The sequence below is a fragment of the Myotis nattereri genome (genome assembly GCF_964212035.1).
Source record: "Myotis nattereri genome assembly, chromosome: 12".
Classification (NCBI taxonomy): domain Eukaryota; kingdom Metazoa; phylum Chordata; class Mammalia; order Chiroptera; family Vespertilionidae; genus Myotis; species Myotis nattereri.
Genome location: NC_138087.1, coordinates 7,093,496 through 7,109,971, shown reverse-complemented (window position 1 = coordinate 7,109,971; position 16,476 = coordinate 7,093,496). Strand labels below are relative to the sequence as shown.

Genomic DNA, 16,476 nt, shown 5'->3' with positions numbered 1-16,476 from the left:
GCTGTTCTGCTTGGGTTCTGTGACTGCTGTTCGGGCTGCTGAGATCAGCAGCACATGGCATTCCTGTGTTTGCCCATTCACAGCAGGGCTATCTAGCTCCAGTGACCCTCACCTGCTGTCGGCCATTAGGAAGGCTGTTGGTGGAAAACAGGCCTCACGCTTTCACACTCAAATGATGTTGGTAATTTCATCAGAAACGAACTCAAGACTCTTTAGGTTACTTCATTTTGTTCCTGGAAGGATACCTAGTAATAAGTTTTAAAACAAAACAAATAGAGCCCTGACTGGTGTAGCCAAGTGGTTAGAGCATTGGCTCATACACCAAAGGGTTGCAGGTTTGATTCCCAGTAAAGGGCACCTACCTGGGTTGCAGGTTCAATCCCTGGCCCTGGTTGGTGTATGTGTGGAAGACAGCAATCTCTCTCTCCCTCCTTTCCACTCTCTCTAAAAGTGAATGGGAAAATATCCTCAGGTGAGGATTAACAAAAACACACACACACACACCCCAAAAACAACAGAAAACCTGCAGGACAGGGAAATCCTTGTATCAAATGATTTTCGCCTGCAGGATGCTGTCTCATTCTCTCACACATTAACTTTGGGAAGTGGATTGATATTTTATAACTCTGGAAGATAGTATTTATTACAAGAAACCAACTACTTTAAATAGGAACAAAATAATAGTATTTCAACACAATGCATTTGTCATGTACACTTGGAATTTCTCTGAATAATCACCTTAGCTGTGTGTTTGACAGAATTCATGTAAGAGGTTGGAACGTGGCCTACAAACCATCTGAATTACCACGTGGGTGTCTCTGTGCACAGGGTCTGATGCTGAACACATTTGCCGGAAGCCGGTCCATCCTTGCTGCTTGACACAGTCGCTGCAGGAAAGAAACATCTGCACAGCATATGTTTCAAGGGACCTGGCGTATATAGCATACTGTTCTTAATATGTTTGCTCCCCTTAGCGCTGTGTGTTTTAACCAAGGTCACCTCTCCGAGAAAGGTTGTTTCCCCAGGTAGGGATTTTTCCCTGAAGTCAGGGAGGGGATGAAACTCCTTAACTAAGTGCCAGGCGGGTAGTTAATCACTTTAACTACAAACAATCATGCTTAAGCTACATAATCTTTACTCCCTGGAATGGAGATAAGGAAAGCCCTAACCTTTGTAATAGAAATTGACAGGATTAAAATCAACTGGTATAAATACGGATGTAACAAGAAAATAAACACCAGAACCTCTCTGGAGATCCAGACCAGAACTTGGCTGGAGATCCTGGCTAGGCTGCTGATCAACTGAACACTGTCTCCGTGTCCTTCCTTCTTCACCAACTCCGTCTACGCCTTTGGGAACCCCTGGACCTGCTGGGGTTGGACCCCGGCAGCCAGTGCTCTTTCTAGATGGCTCAGCTAATCCGATTACTGCACTGTGCTGCATAGGTAGTGGAGAGAGGTCTTAATATGCTTCAGGTTTTTAGAAGCTGAGAGAACTTGTACTGGTTTACTCGAAACCTATGTTTTATATTAAATTCCTTGTTACCTTTTTGCAAAATCTATAATTGAATATTATACAGGAATTGATAAAATAAATTGAACATCACATCCTAAGAAGTGCTAAGCATAGCACACTATATCCAAATTAATGGACACAGCTAAATAGTGCTTAGAGGGAAATTTATAGCTGTAAAAACCTGTATTACAGAGATCTCAAATCAATAGTCTAAGCTTCCACCTTAGCTAGAAGAAGGAGAGCAAAATAAATATAAATCAAACAGAAAAAGATTAATATGGAAATCAGTGAAATATAAAACAAAAACAATAGAGAAAAAATGAAACCAATAGCTGGGTCTTTGAAAATATCAACACGTTTGGCAAAGCTTTAATTACACCGACCAAGAAAGAAACACAAATCACTGTCAGGAATGAAAGGGGGACATTACTACCAACCCTACAGAAATGAAAAGAATTGTAAAGAAATGCTATGATTTACTTAATTCCAACACCTGGGACAACTCAAATGAAATGGATAAGTCTTAGACAAATGACGAAAACTTAGCCAAGAAGAATGAGAAAATCTCAATAGATCTATAGCAAAGAAATTGACTAGAAAGTAGACTCTTCTCGTGAAATAAAGCCCAGGGCCTGATAGCTTCACTGGCAAATGCTACCAGACATGTAAAAAAGAAATGCCAATGTGAATCTTTCACAGGCTCAGAAAATAGAAGAGGATATACTTACCAGTTCTAATCTATGAGGTCTCTATTACCCTGACACCAAAGTCAAACAAAAACATCACAAGAATACTACAGGCCAATTTCCCTTGACTGTAGATCCAAAAAACCTTCAACAAATCCAGTGACAAAATCAAGTCAGCAAGGTTGTAAGATAAGAGAGTTATGTATAAAAATTAATTGCATTTCTCTATATACAATAAATACAGCAATGAACTACCCAAAATAGAATTAATTCCACTCATAACAGCATCAAAAAGGTTAAAATATTTTGGGATAAATTTAATACAAGTGTAAGGTTGTACCCTGAAGCCTACAAATTAAAGGAGGTCTAAATACAGGGAGAGACTTTCCCTGTTCATGGCTAAGAGACTTATTAAGGTGGCAGTCCCTATAAAAACCCCAGCAGGCTTTGCTGGAGGAATGAATAAGCTGGTCCTAAAATTTTAATGGAAATGCAGAAGACTCAGAATAGCAAAAAGAATATTGAAAAATAAAAAGAAATTTGGAGAACTAACACTTCCTGATTTCAAATCTTACTATGAATCAACAATAATCCAGATAGCATTGTACTGGGATGGGGATATATGTAGACTGCTCTATCTACCTACCTACCTATCATCTATCTCAGTGATACAATTGAAAGTCCTGAAATTAATCTTTACATTTATGGTTAATTGGTTGGTTTTCCTCAGAGGTAGGAAAGTAATTCATAGGAAAAAAAGATTGCCCTTTCAACAAATGAGGCTGGAATAATTGGATATTCACATTTGAAAAGTTGAATTTATACCCTTCATCACAATGAACTGTAGGCCTAAATGTTAGAGCTGGAACTATAAAACTTAGAAGAAATCAGAGATGAGAATATTCATGACCAAGCTTTCTTATATACAACATCAAAACCACAATCCATAAAAAATAAAGTTGATAAATTAGACTTCACCAAAATTAAAATCTTGTTAAGAAAATGAAAAAAACACAGACTGAGGGAAAATATTTGCAAATTATATTGATAAAGGATTGGTATCCAGAATATATAAAGGACTCTTTAACAAGAAGACAGTCCAAGTAGAAGTGCAAAAGATTTGAGTAGATTGCTCTGAAGAAGATATGCAAATGGCCAATAAACACACAAAAAGATGCTCAACATCCTTAGTCAATAAGGAAATGCAAATTACACCTGAGATACTACCTCCCACTCACCACCACAACTAATCCAAGAAACAGGCATGACACATGTTGGTGAAGGTGTGGAAAAGCTGCTGCAACTCTTTGGATAACAGTTCAGTAATTTCTTTAAAAGTTAAATATAAATTTACCATAAGACTCTAGGTTCCTAGGAATATACACATCAGAATTGAAAGGCAGTATGTCTACAGAAAATGTAATATTATAGCAGCATTGTTCATAATAGCCCCAATTTCCACCAGCCAGTGAACGGCCAGCACAACGCCGTGTCCACACTGGGGCACTGCTCAGGAAGAGGAATGAGTGACACACGCTATGTGAGGAACCTCAAACACACAAAATGAAAGAAGCCAGATGAAAAACATACATGTGATTTAATTTACAGGAGCTGTCCCAGGGAAGGACAACTAGACACGGAGAGTTGATTACTGTTGGCGGAGCAGGAAGGGGTATTCTTTAAGAAGAGGAAGAAGTAGAAGAAGAAAAAGAACAAAAGTATGAACAATAAATGGCAATAAATACATATCTATCAACAATTGAATCTAAAAATCAAAATAAATAAGAAATCTAATGAACAGAATAAACTGGTGGATAAAATAGAATTAGAGGCATGGAAATGGAACAGACTGATGATTCTCAGAGGGAAGGGGGGTTGGGAGTGGGAAGGGATTAAATAAAGATCTTATATGCATATATGCATTACCTATGGACACAGACAATAGGGTGGTGAAGGCCTGGGGTGGGGCAGGGACCAGGTGGAGGGGGGTACTGGCGGGGGGTGGGGGAGGGGAAGAGGGACAAATGTAATAATCTCAACAATAAAGATTTTAAAAAATTAATAAATAAGAGAAAAACAAAGGAAAGCTGGTAGGAAGGAAAGGCAGGAAGATGAGGAAAGAGCTCCCTGTGCTCACTGCTGGGTGGCCCTGGGCCCGGGCTGGAGGCCGCTGCGGAGTCTGCTTGCCTGGGGACAGCAGTGCTTGCCGGGTCTGGGCTGCGAGGCCTGCAGGTGGCCTTTCCCATGCTGACTGAGATTCTGCCTGGAACCGAGGGAGGGGCTCAGTCCGGAAGTGGGGTGGGCCCATGAGAAAGGCAGAACCAGAAGAGGCAGCCGGCAGACCAAAGAGGGAGTGTGACCAGCAAAGCAAAAACACCACACACACAGAGAAACCCCCCAAAACAGCAGCTGAGTATGAACCTTGTGTATTTTATGTTGATTTCCCATAGTTCGTTACCCGAAACCTTATGCTTTGGGCTGAGGTAGCTGGGGATTAATTGTGTCTGCCATGCTTGGGGGCCGGGAGCCCTGAGGACAAGTGGGGAGGAGGACTCAGGCCACCCAGGCTGTCACTCCCGGGAGCCTCATGCAACAGGAAGGGCCCGAGAAGGCCCTTGAAGACCGGGGGCAGGGGGTGGAGAAGCCTCTAGACAGGAGGGAGGGAATGAATCACCCTCCCCTGGGTGCCTGCCAGGAGCTCTGAGGGAGAAGTCCTCACACACACACACACACACACACACACACACACACACGCGCGCGTCAGCCCCTGGAGGAGAGGGAGGGCTGCCCCAGCGTCAGCACTGGGGTGGCTCCCTAGGTGGGCTGCTCTCCTGGGAACAGACACCTGCCCCCTCAGCTCACGGCGTTTACACAAATAATCGGATATTTCTCCCGTGGATGGGTGGCACTAAAAGTTTTGGAATGTTTTCTCCACTCCGTTCACTGTTGTGATCTAAGAAAAAAAGCCAAACAGATCAAAATAGAGTTTTGATATTTAGAGTTTAGGGACATTCCATTCATCTTGCTTCTGAGATTTAGCAAAAGTCATAGGCCTCCACATACAGGATTTACTGGTACACTGCTCGCAGCCCCTCTTGCTTTCCCTCTGAGTTCAGTATACAGTGGCACTGCAGTTCTCAAACTTAACTCATTCGGAAGGCTGCTGAGAGTGATTTCTTCGAAAAATGAATCATTTTCCCCGATTAGAAAGAATGTAAATTGAAACAATCCATTCAAGACCCCCGATAATTCCCTGTTTTAACTTTCTTTAATCTATAAGTAAACACCTTAAAACAAAAATAATCCCTAGCTAGTTTGCTCGGTGGATAGAGCACTGGCCCACGGACTGAAGGGTCCTGGGCTTGATTCCAGTCAAGGGCACACACCTCGGCTGCAGGCTCGATTCCTGGCCCTGCTTGGGGCGCATGCGGGAGGCAACCCATGGATGTGTTCATCTGCTTCTCTCTCCCGCTCTTTCTCCCTTCCACTTTCTCTAGAAAAATAAACCAAAGGACTATTCACTAGTTTTGTGTTTTGCCTGCGTTTTAACACTTGCCTGACGTGAAACACGGCACTGTCAACGAACAAATTTATCGCAGGGTTTGCTACTTCTTTGTCAGGGTGATATTTCTCAATAAAACTGCATTTCTGCTCATTTCCCAGCATTCCCTTGATGAGTGAAGCAGGAATGGCCTCCTTCCCCCTCCTCTGAAGGCCCTGGAGCTCCTGGGTGGTCAGCTCAGGGCTGTGTCCTCACCGACTCCCCCACCGCCACCCCCGCCAGGCCATGGATTTGCCCAGGGACACAGTGTCCCCACAACAGCCAGGCCCCCTCATTCCGCACAGGCTCTGTCAGTAACAGGCTCTGGCCAGTTTCTTCTAGCGCAGCGGTTCTCAACCTGCGGGTCGCGGCCCCTTTGGGGGTCGAACGACCCTTTCACAGGGGTCGCCTAAGACCATCGGAGAAAACATATATAATTACGTATTGTTTTTGTGATTAATCACTATGTTTTAATTATGTCCAATTTGTAACAATAAATTGGGGGTCACCACAACATGAGGAAGTGTATTAAAGGGCCGCGGCATTAGGAAGGTTGAGAACCACTGTGCTAGCTGTTTGCGTGGTCCTGGAGCACACTCCCCCATGCTCTATGAGCCTCACGCAAGTGAGGATATTAAAACGCTCCTTCCAGGACCCCCTGAGGGTTAACTTAGTCTCACAGGTCACCTCACAACACCTCTACCACCCTGGCTGGATGGCCCAGTTGGTTGGAGTGTCGTCCCAAACACCAGAAGGTCTTGGGTTTGATTCCCAGTCAGGGCACAGACCCAGGGTGTGTGTGTTTCTCTCTTTTTCCCCTTTCCTCTCTCTCTAAAATTCAATAAAAACATATCAATTTTTATTAAATAGAGAATATTCAACAATATATTGGGTGAGGAGGATAAAAAGAAAACCACCTCTGAAACAGGACCTTTGTGTGGGGTTAGAAACGACCTGCTGGCCCGTGGGCTGGGGGCGGGCGCTGCAGGTGGGGAGGACCTCGCAGTGGGGAAGCTGTGCTCCTCCAGCAGCTCTGCTCCAGGCCTGGGGGCGGGCAGCAGCCCCGCCAGGACAGGAAGTGCCCTGAGTGGCATTTGTGTTTCCCAGGGGTATGTCCTCACACATGGGGCAAACACTTCATGAATCCACTCAATAAAAAACTGCCTGTTGCCCTAACTGGTTTGGCTCAGCGGATAGAGCGTCGGCCTGTGGACTGAAAGGTCCCAGGTTCAATTCCGGTCAAGGGCATGTACCTTGGTTGCGGGAACATCCCCAGTGGGGGGCATGCAAGAGGCAGCTGATCCATGTTTCTCATCGATGTTTCTAACTCTCTATCCCTCTCCCCTCCTCTCTGTAAAAAAATCAATGAAAGTATATTTTAAAAAACAAAACAAAACAAAAAAACCTGCCTGTTTACCCAAGCTTTGCTAGGAGCCCTCCATGTCAAATTCAACTTGTTTTTTATGACATTGTTTTTCTTGAAAACGCGAGGGTTTCAGTAGATGCTTCCATTTGAAGGCCACTCCATCCCACCCTGCAATCAGCCCAGCCTGTCCTCCACTGGCTCGCGTCCCGGCCATGACTCCTGCTGTGGGATGTAGGTCCTCTGGGCGTTTTCTCCAGAAGAGGCCTGTCTCATCACATCTGAACACTCGCTGGGGAACAAGTCCTCTGGCCCCGAAGGATTGTTCAGATTCCATCACGAAATTACCCGCAGCTGCTTTGTTAGAGCCGGCAGCCTCGTCAATGAAGGCCACCTCTTTTCTTGCATCTATCCAGGCCTGACGAGCCACCCTCAGCCCTTGTTCGGGTGTTCAGGTCAGGCTGCAGCATCTTTGCTTTTTCACATGTCACTGCCTCCGAAATGCTGTCACCTCCTGCTTGTCCTTCATCCAAATCAACAACAATTTCCTACCTCTTCAATTGCCTGTGATTGTTGTTTCATGAGCACTTTCACAGCCTTAGCAACATCAGCACTCTTGATGGCCTCTTTGTGTTTTAAAAGTGTGCTAATGCCCTAACTGGTTTGGCTCAGTGGATAGGGTGTCGGCCTGTGGACTGAAAGGTCCCAGGTTCGATTCCGGTCAAGGGCATGTACCTTGGTTGTGAGCACATCCCCAGTAGGAGGTGTGCAGAAGGCAGCTGATAGATGTTTCTAACTCTCTATCCCTCTCCCTTCCTCTCTGTAAAAAATCAATAAAATATATTTAAAAAAATAAAATAAAAAGTAGAAAATCTGTCTTTTAAAATAAAATAAAAGTGTGCTAATCATTGATTTAGCCATTCCATACTCGGTAGCCAGATCAGACACTCGAACATCTCCATCATACTTGCAATTATTTCTTTTTTAAGCTCTATTGTTGTTCTCACAACTTTCCTTTTCACTTTGTTGCTATCACTAACCTTAGGAATCAATATGACTTACTGTACATATCTATAATAATAAAAGCATAATATGCTAATTAGACCAGACAGCCAAACGACCTTCCAGATGTCATTCCAGACGTCCTTCCAGATGAAGCCGCAGCAGTGGGGGCCAAGGCAGAAGCAGTTAGGGGTGATCAGGCAGACAGGCAGAGTGGTTAGGGGTGATCAGTCAGGCAGGAGAGTGGTCAGGGGCAATGAGGCAGGCAGGCAGAGTGGTTAGGGGCAATGAGGCAGGCAGGGGCGATGAGGCAGGCAGGCAAGCGATTAGGACCCAGTGGTCCCATATTGCAAGAGGGATGTCTGACTGCCAGCTTAGGTCCCATGGGATTGGGCCTAAACCGGCTGTCGGACATCCCCTGAGGGGTCCTGGATTGCGAGAGGGTGCAGGCTGGGCTGAGGGGACCCCCCCCCCATGCACGAATTTCATGCACCGGGCCTCTAGTTTGATAATAATGAGTAGCAACAAAAGCAAAAAATATTCACAGCACAATTTCCTGAGATGTTAACAGTTTGAGGTTTAGTGGTGAACTGACCCATACTCACGCACTCTCTCCTTTGTTTGTCACCTGAGAGACATGTAACTGACCATACAGGTATCAGCACAAAAGGATTGTTGGGTCGAGAACTGAAGTTTTGTTTGACAACTGAGACATTTTCCGTGAAGAACTTGGCCAAGAACCCACTTGTTGGAGATGGGAGACTTTGGAGAATCCAGGTTTGCCTGTAAATTCCTACTCTTCTAAGACGACAGTGAATGGGGGCTTTGGTAGCGCTCTTCATGGGCCATCTGTCCGGCAACAGAATGTGAACTTAGCCCTGGCTCTGCCAAGTGCATAGTGTCCCAACATGTCAGTCTCATGGTGCGGGAGAGCGGGAGGGGTCAACCTCCATCCAGGTGTCTACCTTCACCCCCTCGGCAGCCCTGCCCCTCCCTCTCCAAAGCAAGCACAATGAGTTGTCCTCATTCGCCTAGGGTTTTTGTTTGTTTGTGTGTGTGAGTTATGACTCCTCAAATTCTGCGCCCAGGCGCGTGTCCTTCCGCCCCGGCCGGAAGCTGAGACTCTGCTCCCAGGCCTCACGGGTGCGGGACACTTCACTCTTCGCTTCTTTAAGAAGCTGCCTCACAAGGACATCGTGATGTCAAATGTACTGTGAGTGTGGATTGCTGACGCCGGACTAATGGGAACATTGGGCTTCATTATACTATTTCTACTGTTATGTATACTTGAATATTTCCATAATAAAAATTAAAAATAAAGATTTTTAAAAAGAAGCAGCAGCAGCTCCTTCAAGTACAGGACTCCCAGGCCAGGCGCAGGATGTCCTGCAATCCCGGGAAAGAACGGGGTCGTCTCCCCTCCACCCGCCCTTCCCCTCCCTTCCCCTCCGGACAGAACCTCCCGGGCCTACTGCTCGGTGAACACCAGGCAGGGGGGGGCGGGACCGAGCGCAGGGGGGGCGCCGCGAGGTGGAGCAGTGGGCAGGCGCAGGGCAGGGTCCGAGGATAGAGAAGCGCGTGGGCGGAGAGCGCGGAGACTGCGGGGCGCTGCGGGCGATGGGAGGGGAGGAGAGAGGGGCGGGGAGAGGGGCGCGGAGACTGCGGGGCGCTGCGGGCGATGGGAGGGGCGGGGAGAGGGGCGCGGAGACTGCGGGGCGCTGCGGGCGATGGGAGAGGAGGAGAGAGGGGCGGGGAGACTTTGGGGCGCTGCGGGCGATGGGAGGGGCGGGGAGAGCGCTAGGGCTTAGAGGGCCGCTCGCTGCCGGAGGCGCGGCGCGGAGCTGCTGCGGTGGCCGCGGGAGCCGCAGGCGTCTGCATTTCCCCGCCTCCTCCCCCGTGCGGACGCTGCTGCGCAGTCGCCGGCCGAGGCCGGTGTTGATGCCCGGGAGGGTCTTGCGCCGCCAGCGCACGGAGCGGGGAGAAAAGAGGCGACCACCCGCCGCGAGCGACCGTCCCTCCGCGCCAGCCATGGTGGACGTGCTGGGCGGGCGGCGCCTGCTGGCCCCCGGCGGCGCCTGGGTGGAGGCCGAGGCGGCGCTGCAGAACAAGGTGGTGGCGCTGTACTTCGCGTCGGGCCGCTGCGCGCCCAGCCGCGACTTCACGCCGCTGCTCTGCGACTTCTACGCGGAGCTGGTGGAGCAGGCGCGCCCGCCCGCGCCCCTGGCCGTGGTCCTCGTGTCCACCGACGGCAGCGCCCCGGAGATGGAAGGGTTCCTGCGGCAGCTGCCCGGCGCCTGGCTGGCGCTCCCCTTCCACGACCCCTACCGGCAGTGAGTGTGGCCGCCGGGGTTCGCCCGGGCCCCGCGCCCCGCCCTCCTGTCCCTGCAGCCAGGAGCCCCGGCCCGGGTCCAAGTCGTTTGGCGCAGGTTCCCAGGGAGGCTGGAGCGGTTCGGGGACCGGGCGGTCGCTCCCGGAGTCGGGACGCTCCGGCTGCAGAGCCTGCCTTTCTCCGAGCTGCGCGGCGCTGCGGGCGCGGAGCCCCACCGCACGGGGAGACTGAGTGTGAAGGGAGGGGACTCGGGAAGTCGCTCTGTCAGAACCGGAGCCGAGGGGTGGCTGCCCAGGCCAGCGGTGCGGGGCCGGGCTCGGAGCCCGGGAGGGGAGAGCCCGGGTTCATTTTCACTGCGCGTGGCTGGCATGTCCTCGCCGCCAGCGCGGCCCCGCACCAGCTGTGGGACCGGGTGCCGGCACCGCGGAGGCGGCGTCAGGGTGACACAAACGCCTGCCCTGGAGCATCTCGCGTTCCTGTTTAGAGACGTGACGGCGCGGACGCTCAGCTTTGCTGGGTTTCAGAGTTTGTGAATCAACTAGAAATTGGCCGTAGTTCTCCCCTGGCTGCGCACGGGCTCCGCAGGGGCGGGCGGGTTGGGGGGGGGGGGTTGCGGGAAGAGGGAGGAGGGGCAGGGAGGACTTGAGGGTGGGTTGGCAGAGGGAACGTGGCTCGAGCCCTCGCGTGGGCATCTTGGCGGTCCCTGTGGTGTAAGCTCCAGGCTTGGGTTAAATCGGCTTCACGGAGGGCATTACCCGGGCCCTCGGCGGGCACACGGGAGGTTTCTGGGCTTTGTTTACAGAGCACCTGTGCATTTCCATGGGGATTATGGTTTCCCTGCGGCATGAACCCTCCCAAATTAATTGTCCTCAAAGGACATTCCTTCTGGGCAATTAAAAATGGAAGCTACCTTTGCAAGTCCCCTGGAAGTGTGATTCTTTCTCCAACACCTGCTTGCATGATGGGAGGGAGAGGTGAGCTGGGCAAGCCCACTTCTCTCACAGCAGGAGTAGCGACACACGTCGAAGATAAGTCCCAATGACCGGGGTTCACTCGGCAAAAGGATGCATTTTAGCATCATGGCTAGTGCCGGTCATAAAATGCCTTTTGATTTGCTTAGTATTCAAGTTATGCACAGCTTTTGAAATAACACAGTTTTGAAAGTGCCAGTTCCCTAGCTGGTTTGTCTCAGTGGATAGAGCATAGGCCTGCGGCCTGAAGCGTCCCGGGTTTGATTCCCGTCAAGGGCACATGCCGGGGTTTTGGGCTTGATCCCAGTGTGGGGGTGTGTAGGAGGCAACCAATCAATGATTCTCTCTCATCGTTGATTTCTCTCCCTCTCCCGCTCCCTTCTTCTCTGAAATCAATACAAATATATTAAAAAAAAGAGAGAGAGAGAGAATGTAAGGAGCATACAGGCAGCAGGGGGGAAGGTCCTGTGTTCAGAACATAGCACTCTGCTTGGTGCTACGGGGCTGGGGGAGTAATCTCCTGGGCCCCCTTGGGTCATGGTGAGGGCCCTGGCCTGTCTTCCCTCAGTGACTATGTTATTGGTGGGGTGTTCTCTGTGTCCCCATGTTGCTGATGGAAGTGGAGTTCTTGGGGTGCCACACGAACAAGAACTTCTGAGGCCTCCATGGGAGGGTGAGGTATGGTAGGAAGCTTTATTGATGATGTAACATTAAGGGAGTTCCCCACCGAGGTGCCATCTCCCTCTGCCCTGGAAGAAGTCCATATTCAGGTCTGGTCCAGCATTTGGCTGGCTGAGCTAGTGTTCCCAGCTGCAGGCCATTGCCTGTGGGGTCCGCGGCCACATGCTGGGCAGGCTAGCTTGGGTCACGGAACAAGCCAGTGCCAGGAAGCAGGAGCGAAGCGAGAGAGAGAGAGAGAGAGAGAGAGAGAGAGAGAGAGAGAGAGAGAGAGAATTCCTTTGTCTGTGGTTTTTAACCGGGAGCTTATCCAATGAATCCTTTGGATTTTGTGCACTTGCAGTGGCCCCACCCCCTCTAGCCAGTTATCCTTTTCCAGGTTAGACTGACAGGCCAGCGCCTTCCCTACGTCACCCCGACTTCACTGCCCATGCATCCCTTTCCCCCTCGTTGGGCCCTTTCCCGCAGTGACCTGCAGGCAGTGGGTGAGGGAGCGTGAAGTTGCAGCTTGCTGGCGGAGCTGCCCAGATAACTGCTTACAATGTCTGGTCTCCCCTTTGCTGCCTTCCCATTTGTAATATGAACGGGCTAGCTACGATGGTAACAGCCGCCCGTTGGTGACTGCTGATGGCGAGTCGTGGGAGGAAGAGAGGAACCCACCACCGAGCCCCCACAGGTCCCGCTGGCATGGCTGGAGGGGACCACCGCCAAGGCCCCGGCAGAAGGAAAATGCCCAGGTGCTCACCTAGTCCTCAGAGCTCCTTAGGCCTTGGCTTTGCAGTGCAGCCCCCGCAAAACCAGTGCGAGTGCCCCTCCTCTGCCTGGACAGGGACGTGCTTACTGGCATCCCTCAGCCCCAGGCGGTGTGGGCAAGAGGAGGGGTGACTCCCAGGCCTGGCTTGGGGCAGCACCACTGACCGGCCACCCTGTCTGGCTTCCTTGCCTGTGTTGTGGGCGCAGGAAGAAGGAACAGCACGTTTGCCAGCAGGCGTTCCTGTGGCGTGTGCCCTGCAGGTGAGACCTGCTCAGTGCTGGTGTCACACGCATTTTGTGATTGTTCCTTGACCGCACTCACGCTCACTTGGGCTCTGGAGTATTCCCTCCTCGACCCCCCATCCCCCCGCTCTGGTTCTCACCACTGCCCCGCCCATGGCCCCATGGCTGGAGCACCTTGGCCTCCAGGTCACCAGTTGGGACAGATGGAGAACCAGCCGGCCGTGGCTCATGTCCCGGGTAGAGAACAGCCCCGGCAGAGCCCTCAGAACCATGGGTGAGCCAGTGCGTGGGCCAGGCTGCTCGACGGTGCCCTCTCCACCTGAGGGCCCAGCTCCTGGACTTCCTGACCCAGCGCCTCCGTCAGGCCCCGAATCTGCCGAGTCTGTGGCTCTCCAGCCCTTTCCTGCCTTCCTGCTCATTTCTACTTCAGTTAGGCCCTGGACTGCTAGAATAGTCTAACCCAGTGGTCGGCAGACTGCAGCTCGGGAGCCACACGCGGCTCTTTGGCCCCTTGAATGTGGCTCTTCCACAAAATACCGACTTCTGCGCATGGGCCACGAAGTTTCAATCGCACTGTACGTGCGCGCCCGCATGTGGTATTTTGTGGAAGAGCCACACTCAAGGGGCCAAAGAGCCGCATGTGGTTCTCGAGCCGCAGTTTGCCGACCACTGGTCTAATCGGCCCCCCAGCCTCGGTGTCCCCACTCAATGGATTCTTATTCTCACACCTGCCTCATCTCATCAAAGACAGGTCTGGTCCTGCCGTGCCCTTGCCGGCTCTCCAGTGGCTCTCAGTCTGCATCTTCCTGCCCCCCAGCATTTGACCACACTGTCTCCCACGCCTGCCCTTTCCACCTGTGTTCTGTCCAGACTGGACAACTGAGATTCCAGAACACTTCCCACACTTCCCACCCCTAAAGGGTTTACGTACCACATCCCCCAACCGTGGACCCCCCTTGGCAGACCCTCCTCGGCCGTGCCCTTGGGGACACCGGGCACATCTCTGGCCTGGGAGGCCTGTGCCCGCCATGGCTCGAGCCTAACACTACATGTTGTAGTGTTCGGGGTTCTCTGTTGCCCTAAGGTCCGACTAGACATTGTGCAGAGCTTTGTGTCTACAGGGCGCTTGTTGGATGCATGGTTGGGATAAGGAGAGAGAGTTTCGCTCTGTAACAGCACAGGCCCGAGCAGCCCAGCTGCTGACGCTCTGGGACAGGCTGGCGGAGGGCGACGCGGAAGGAAGGAGGCTCCCGGGCCCCTGGCGGGCGTGGCCCTGAGGCTGTGCAGGGTTGGCGGGGGCACAGCCTCCCCGCCCGCTGACCCCGGCCTGCCCGCTTCTCTCCGCAGTGAGCTGAGGACCAGGTACCGCGTCACAGCCACCCCCAAGCTTGTGATCCTGAAGCCCAGTGGGGAGGTCATCACCGACAAAGGGCGCCAGCAGATCCGGGAGCGGGGCCCGGCCTGCTTCCAAAGCTGGGTGGAGGCCGCCCCCGTCTTTCAGAACTTCTCCGGGTGAAGCCGGGACCTGGGCAGGCGTGGGGCCCGGTGCTGCGGCCAGCACTGGGGAGAAGGGGGTGGGTGCCAGCGGAAGCGCGCGGTGCCGCCCCGGCCCGGCCCGGCCCCCGCGGCCTCCAGCTGTTCCCACTTCTTGGCGCCGCTGCTGGCCCCGCGCTGCCCGCACCCTGAGCGGCGCCGGCCTCCCCGCGCTGCCCGCACCCTGAGCGGCGCCGGCCTCCCCGCGCTGCCCGCACCCTGAGCGGCGCCGCCCTCCCCGCGCTGCCCGCACCCTGAGCGGCGCCGGCCTCCCCGCGCTGCCCGCACCCTGAGCGGCGCCGCCCTCCCCGCGCTGCCCGCACCCTGAGCGGCGCCGGCCTCCCCGCGCTGCCCGCACCCTGAGCGGCGCCGCCCTCCCCGCGCTGCCCGCACCCTGAGCGGCGCCGGCCTCCCCGCGCTGCCCGCACCCTGAGCGGCGCCGCCCTCCCCGCGCTGCCCGCACCCTGAGCGGCGCCGGCCTCCCCGCGCTGCCCGCACCCTGAGCGGCGCCGCCCTCCCCGCGCTGCCCGCGACCTGTGCGGCGCCGCCCTCCCCGCGCTGCAGGAGGCGGTGTGTCCGGGCTCTCCCTGGCGGCGCTGCCTGCTCCAGCTCCCCCAGGAGGACTGCGCCTGTGCCCCAACGGTGCTTTCTTTGCGATGTTTTCTTCTGTTTTGTGCTCACATTTATTTTTAATGAATAACAGCATCATCGTATCCTAAGAAGTAGTGACAATGTCGAGGCTGTGTAGTCCCGTCAGGACCAAACCTCGTCGGCTCCGGCTCCGAAGCGCAGGAGGCGCCTGGCTGGGAGCAGTGGGTTCGAGCCTCCGCTGGGCTCGGGTCAGAGCACATACAAGAAGCGACCCATGGGTGCGGAAGTAAGGGGAGCAATCTCTCTCTCTCTCTCTCTCTCTCTCTCTCTCTCTCTCTCTCTCTCTCTCTCTCCCTCCCTCCCTCTCCCTTCTTCCCTCCCACTCCCGTCCTCTCTCTCTCAATCAGCAAATTAAAAATAATAATAAAGCTCATATAAACTCTGTTTCTTAAAGAAAGAAAAGAGCAAGAGGGGAGCCACAGGTTCAGGTTTGCAGCCGGTCCTGCCCGCCTCGCTGGGCAGCTTGTCCCGTGGCCAGACCAGACCTTCCCTCCTTTCCAGCTGCACTGTGAGGGGGGGGGACCCGGAGATACCCCCCCAGCCAGTCCCCTCCGCGCCCCACTGCGCTGGTCCCTGGGCTGGGAAGGGGAGCAAGCTGTGCGCAGGACCCAGGGACGCCCCAGCTCCCCTGCAACCCGTGGAGAGCGCGGGTAGGAGGGAAGAAGGCTTTGGCCCAGAGGTGAGGGCTGGGCCCTGAGGGGAAGGCCGCGTTGTTGGCTTAAGGGGGGGGGGGGGCTCCATGCTGTCACTTGGACCTCCCGCCTGTCCTCTATCCCCTCAGGGGACCACCGGACTGGGGACTGGGATTGACTAAAGACGTAGCTGATGGAGTTAATCTGGTCATCATTTGCCCCAGAAATAAAGCACGCAGGGGTGCAGTTCTTTTCCTGAAACAATATTGACTTAATTGTGGTATTTTTTCCGGCCTCGCTGAGCTGTAACTGACGTTGGGTAAGTTTAGGTGTGCAGCTGCTGGCTTGGTGCATGTATAAAGGACAGATGAGGGCCACACAGCTCAGCCAGCACTCCAGCCTGTCATGTGGTTGCCGTATCTGTTTTTGGATAAGAACACGTAAGATCTAATGATGGTGTATATACATACATATATTTTTGGTTCATCCTCACCCAAGGATTTTTTTCCATTGATATTTTTTCTTTTTTCAGAGGGAGTAGAGGGAAGGAGGGAGGGAGGGAGAGAGAGGGCAGGGGGG

The 16,476-nt window shown here is 52.9% G+C and overlaps 1 protein-coding gene across 2 annotated transcripts; it reads left to right on the top strand.

The window, feature by feature from the left end:
• The first annotated feature begins 9,982 nt into the window (after window positions 1-9,982).
• NXNL2 (nucleoredoxin like 2) lies at window positions 9,983-16,155 on the top strand. 2 transcript variants are annotated; one of them, XR_013996635.1, is made up of 4 exons: window positions 9,983-10,437; window positions 14,429-14,593; window positions 15,318-15,483; window positions 15,660-16,155. XR_013996635.1 is itself a non-coding variant. In XM_081103055.1 (3 exons), the coding sequence occupies exons 1-3, from the start codon at window positions 10,046-10,048 to the stop codon at window positions 15,331-15,333; spliced, it is 573 nt and encodes a 190-aa protein (XP_080959181.1). In that variant the 5' UTR covers window positions 9,983-10,045; the 3' UTR covers window positions 15,334-15,491. The 2 variants fall into 2 exon arrangements, 1 of the variants encoding a protein (XP_080959181.1); XM_081103055.1 differs by lacking the exon at window positions 15,660-16,155 and having other exon boundaries at window positions 15,318-15,491.
• The last annotated feature ends 321 nt before the right edge of the window (window positions 16,156-16,476 follow it).

What these genes read in the sequence shown, in the direction of transcription:
- NXNL2 (XM_081103055.1), top strand. Translation starts at nt 10,046, where the DNA reads ATGCCCGGGAGGGTCTTGCGCCGCCAGCGCACGGAGCGGGGAGAAAAG. An exon ending in TTCCACGACCCCTACCGGCA is followed by an intron (nt 10,438 to 14,428) that starts GTGAGTGTGGCC and finishes TTCTCTCCGCAG; the next exon opens with TGAGCTGAGGACCAGGTACC.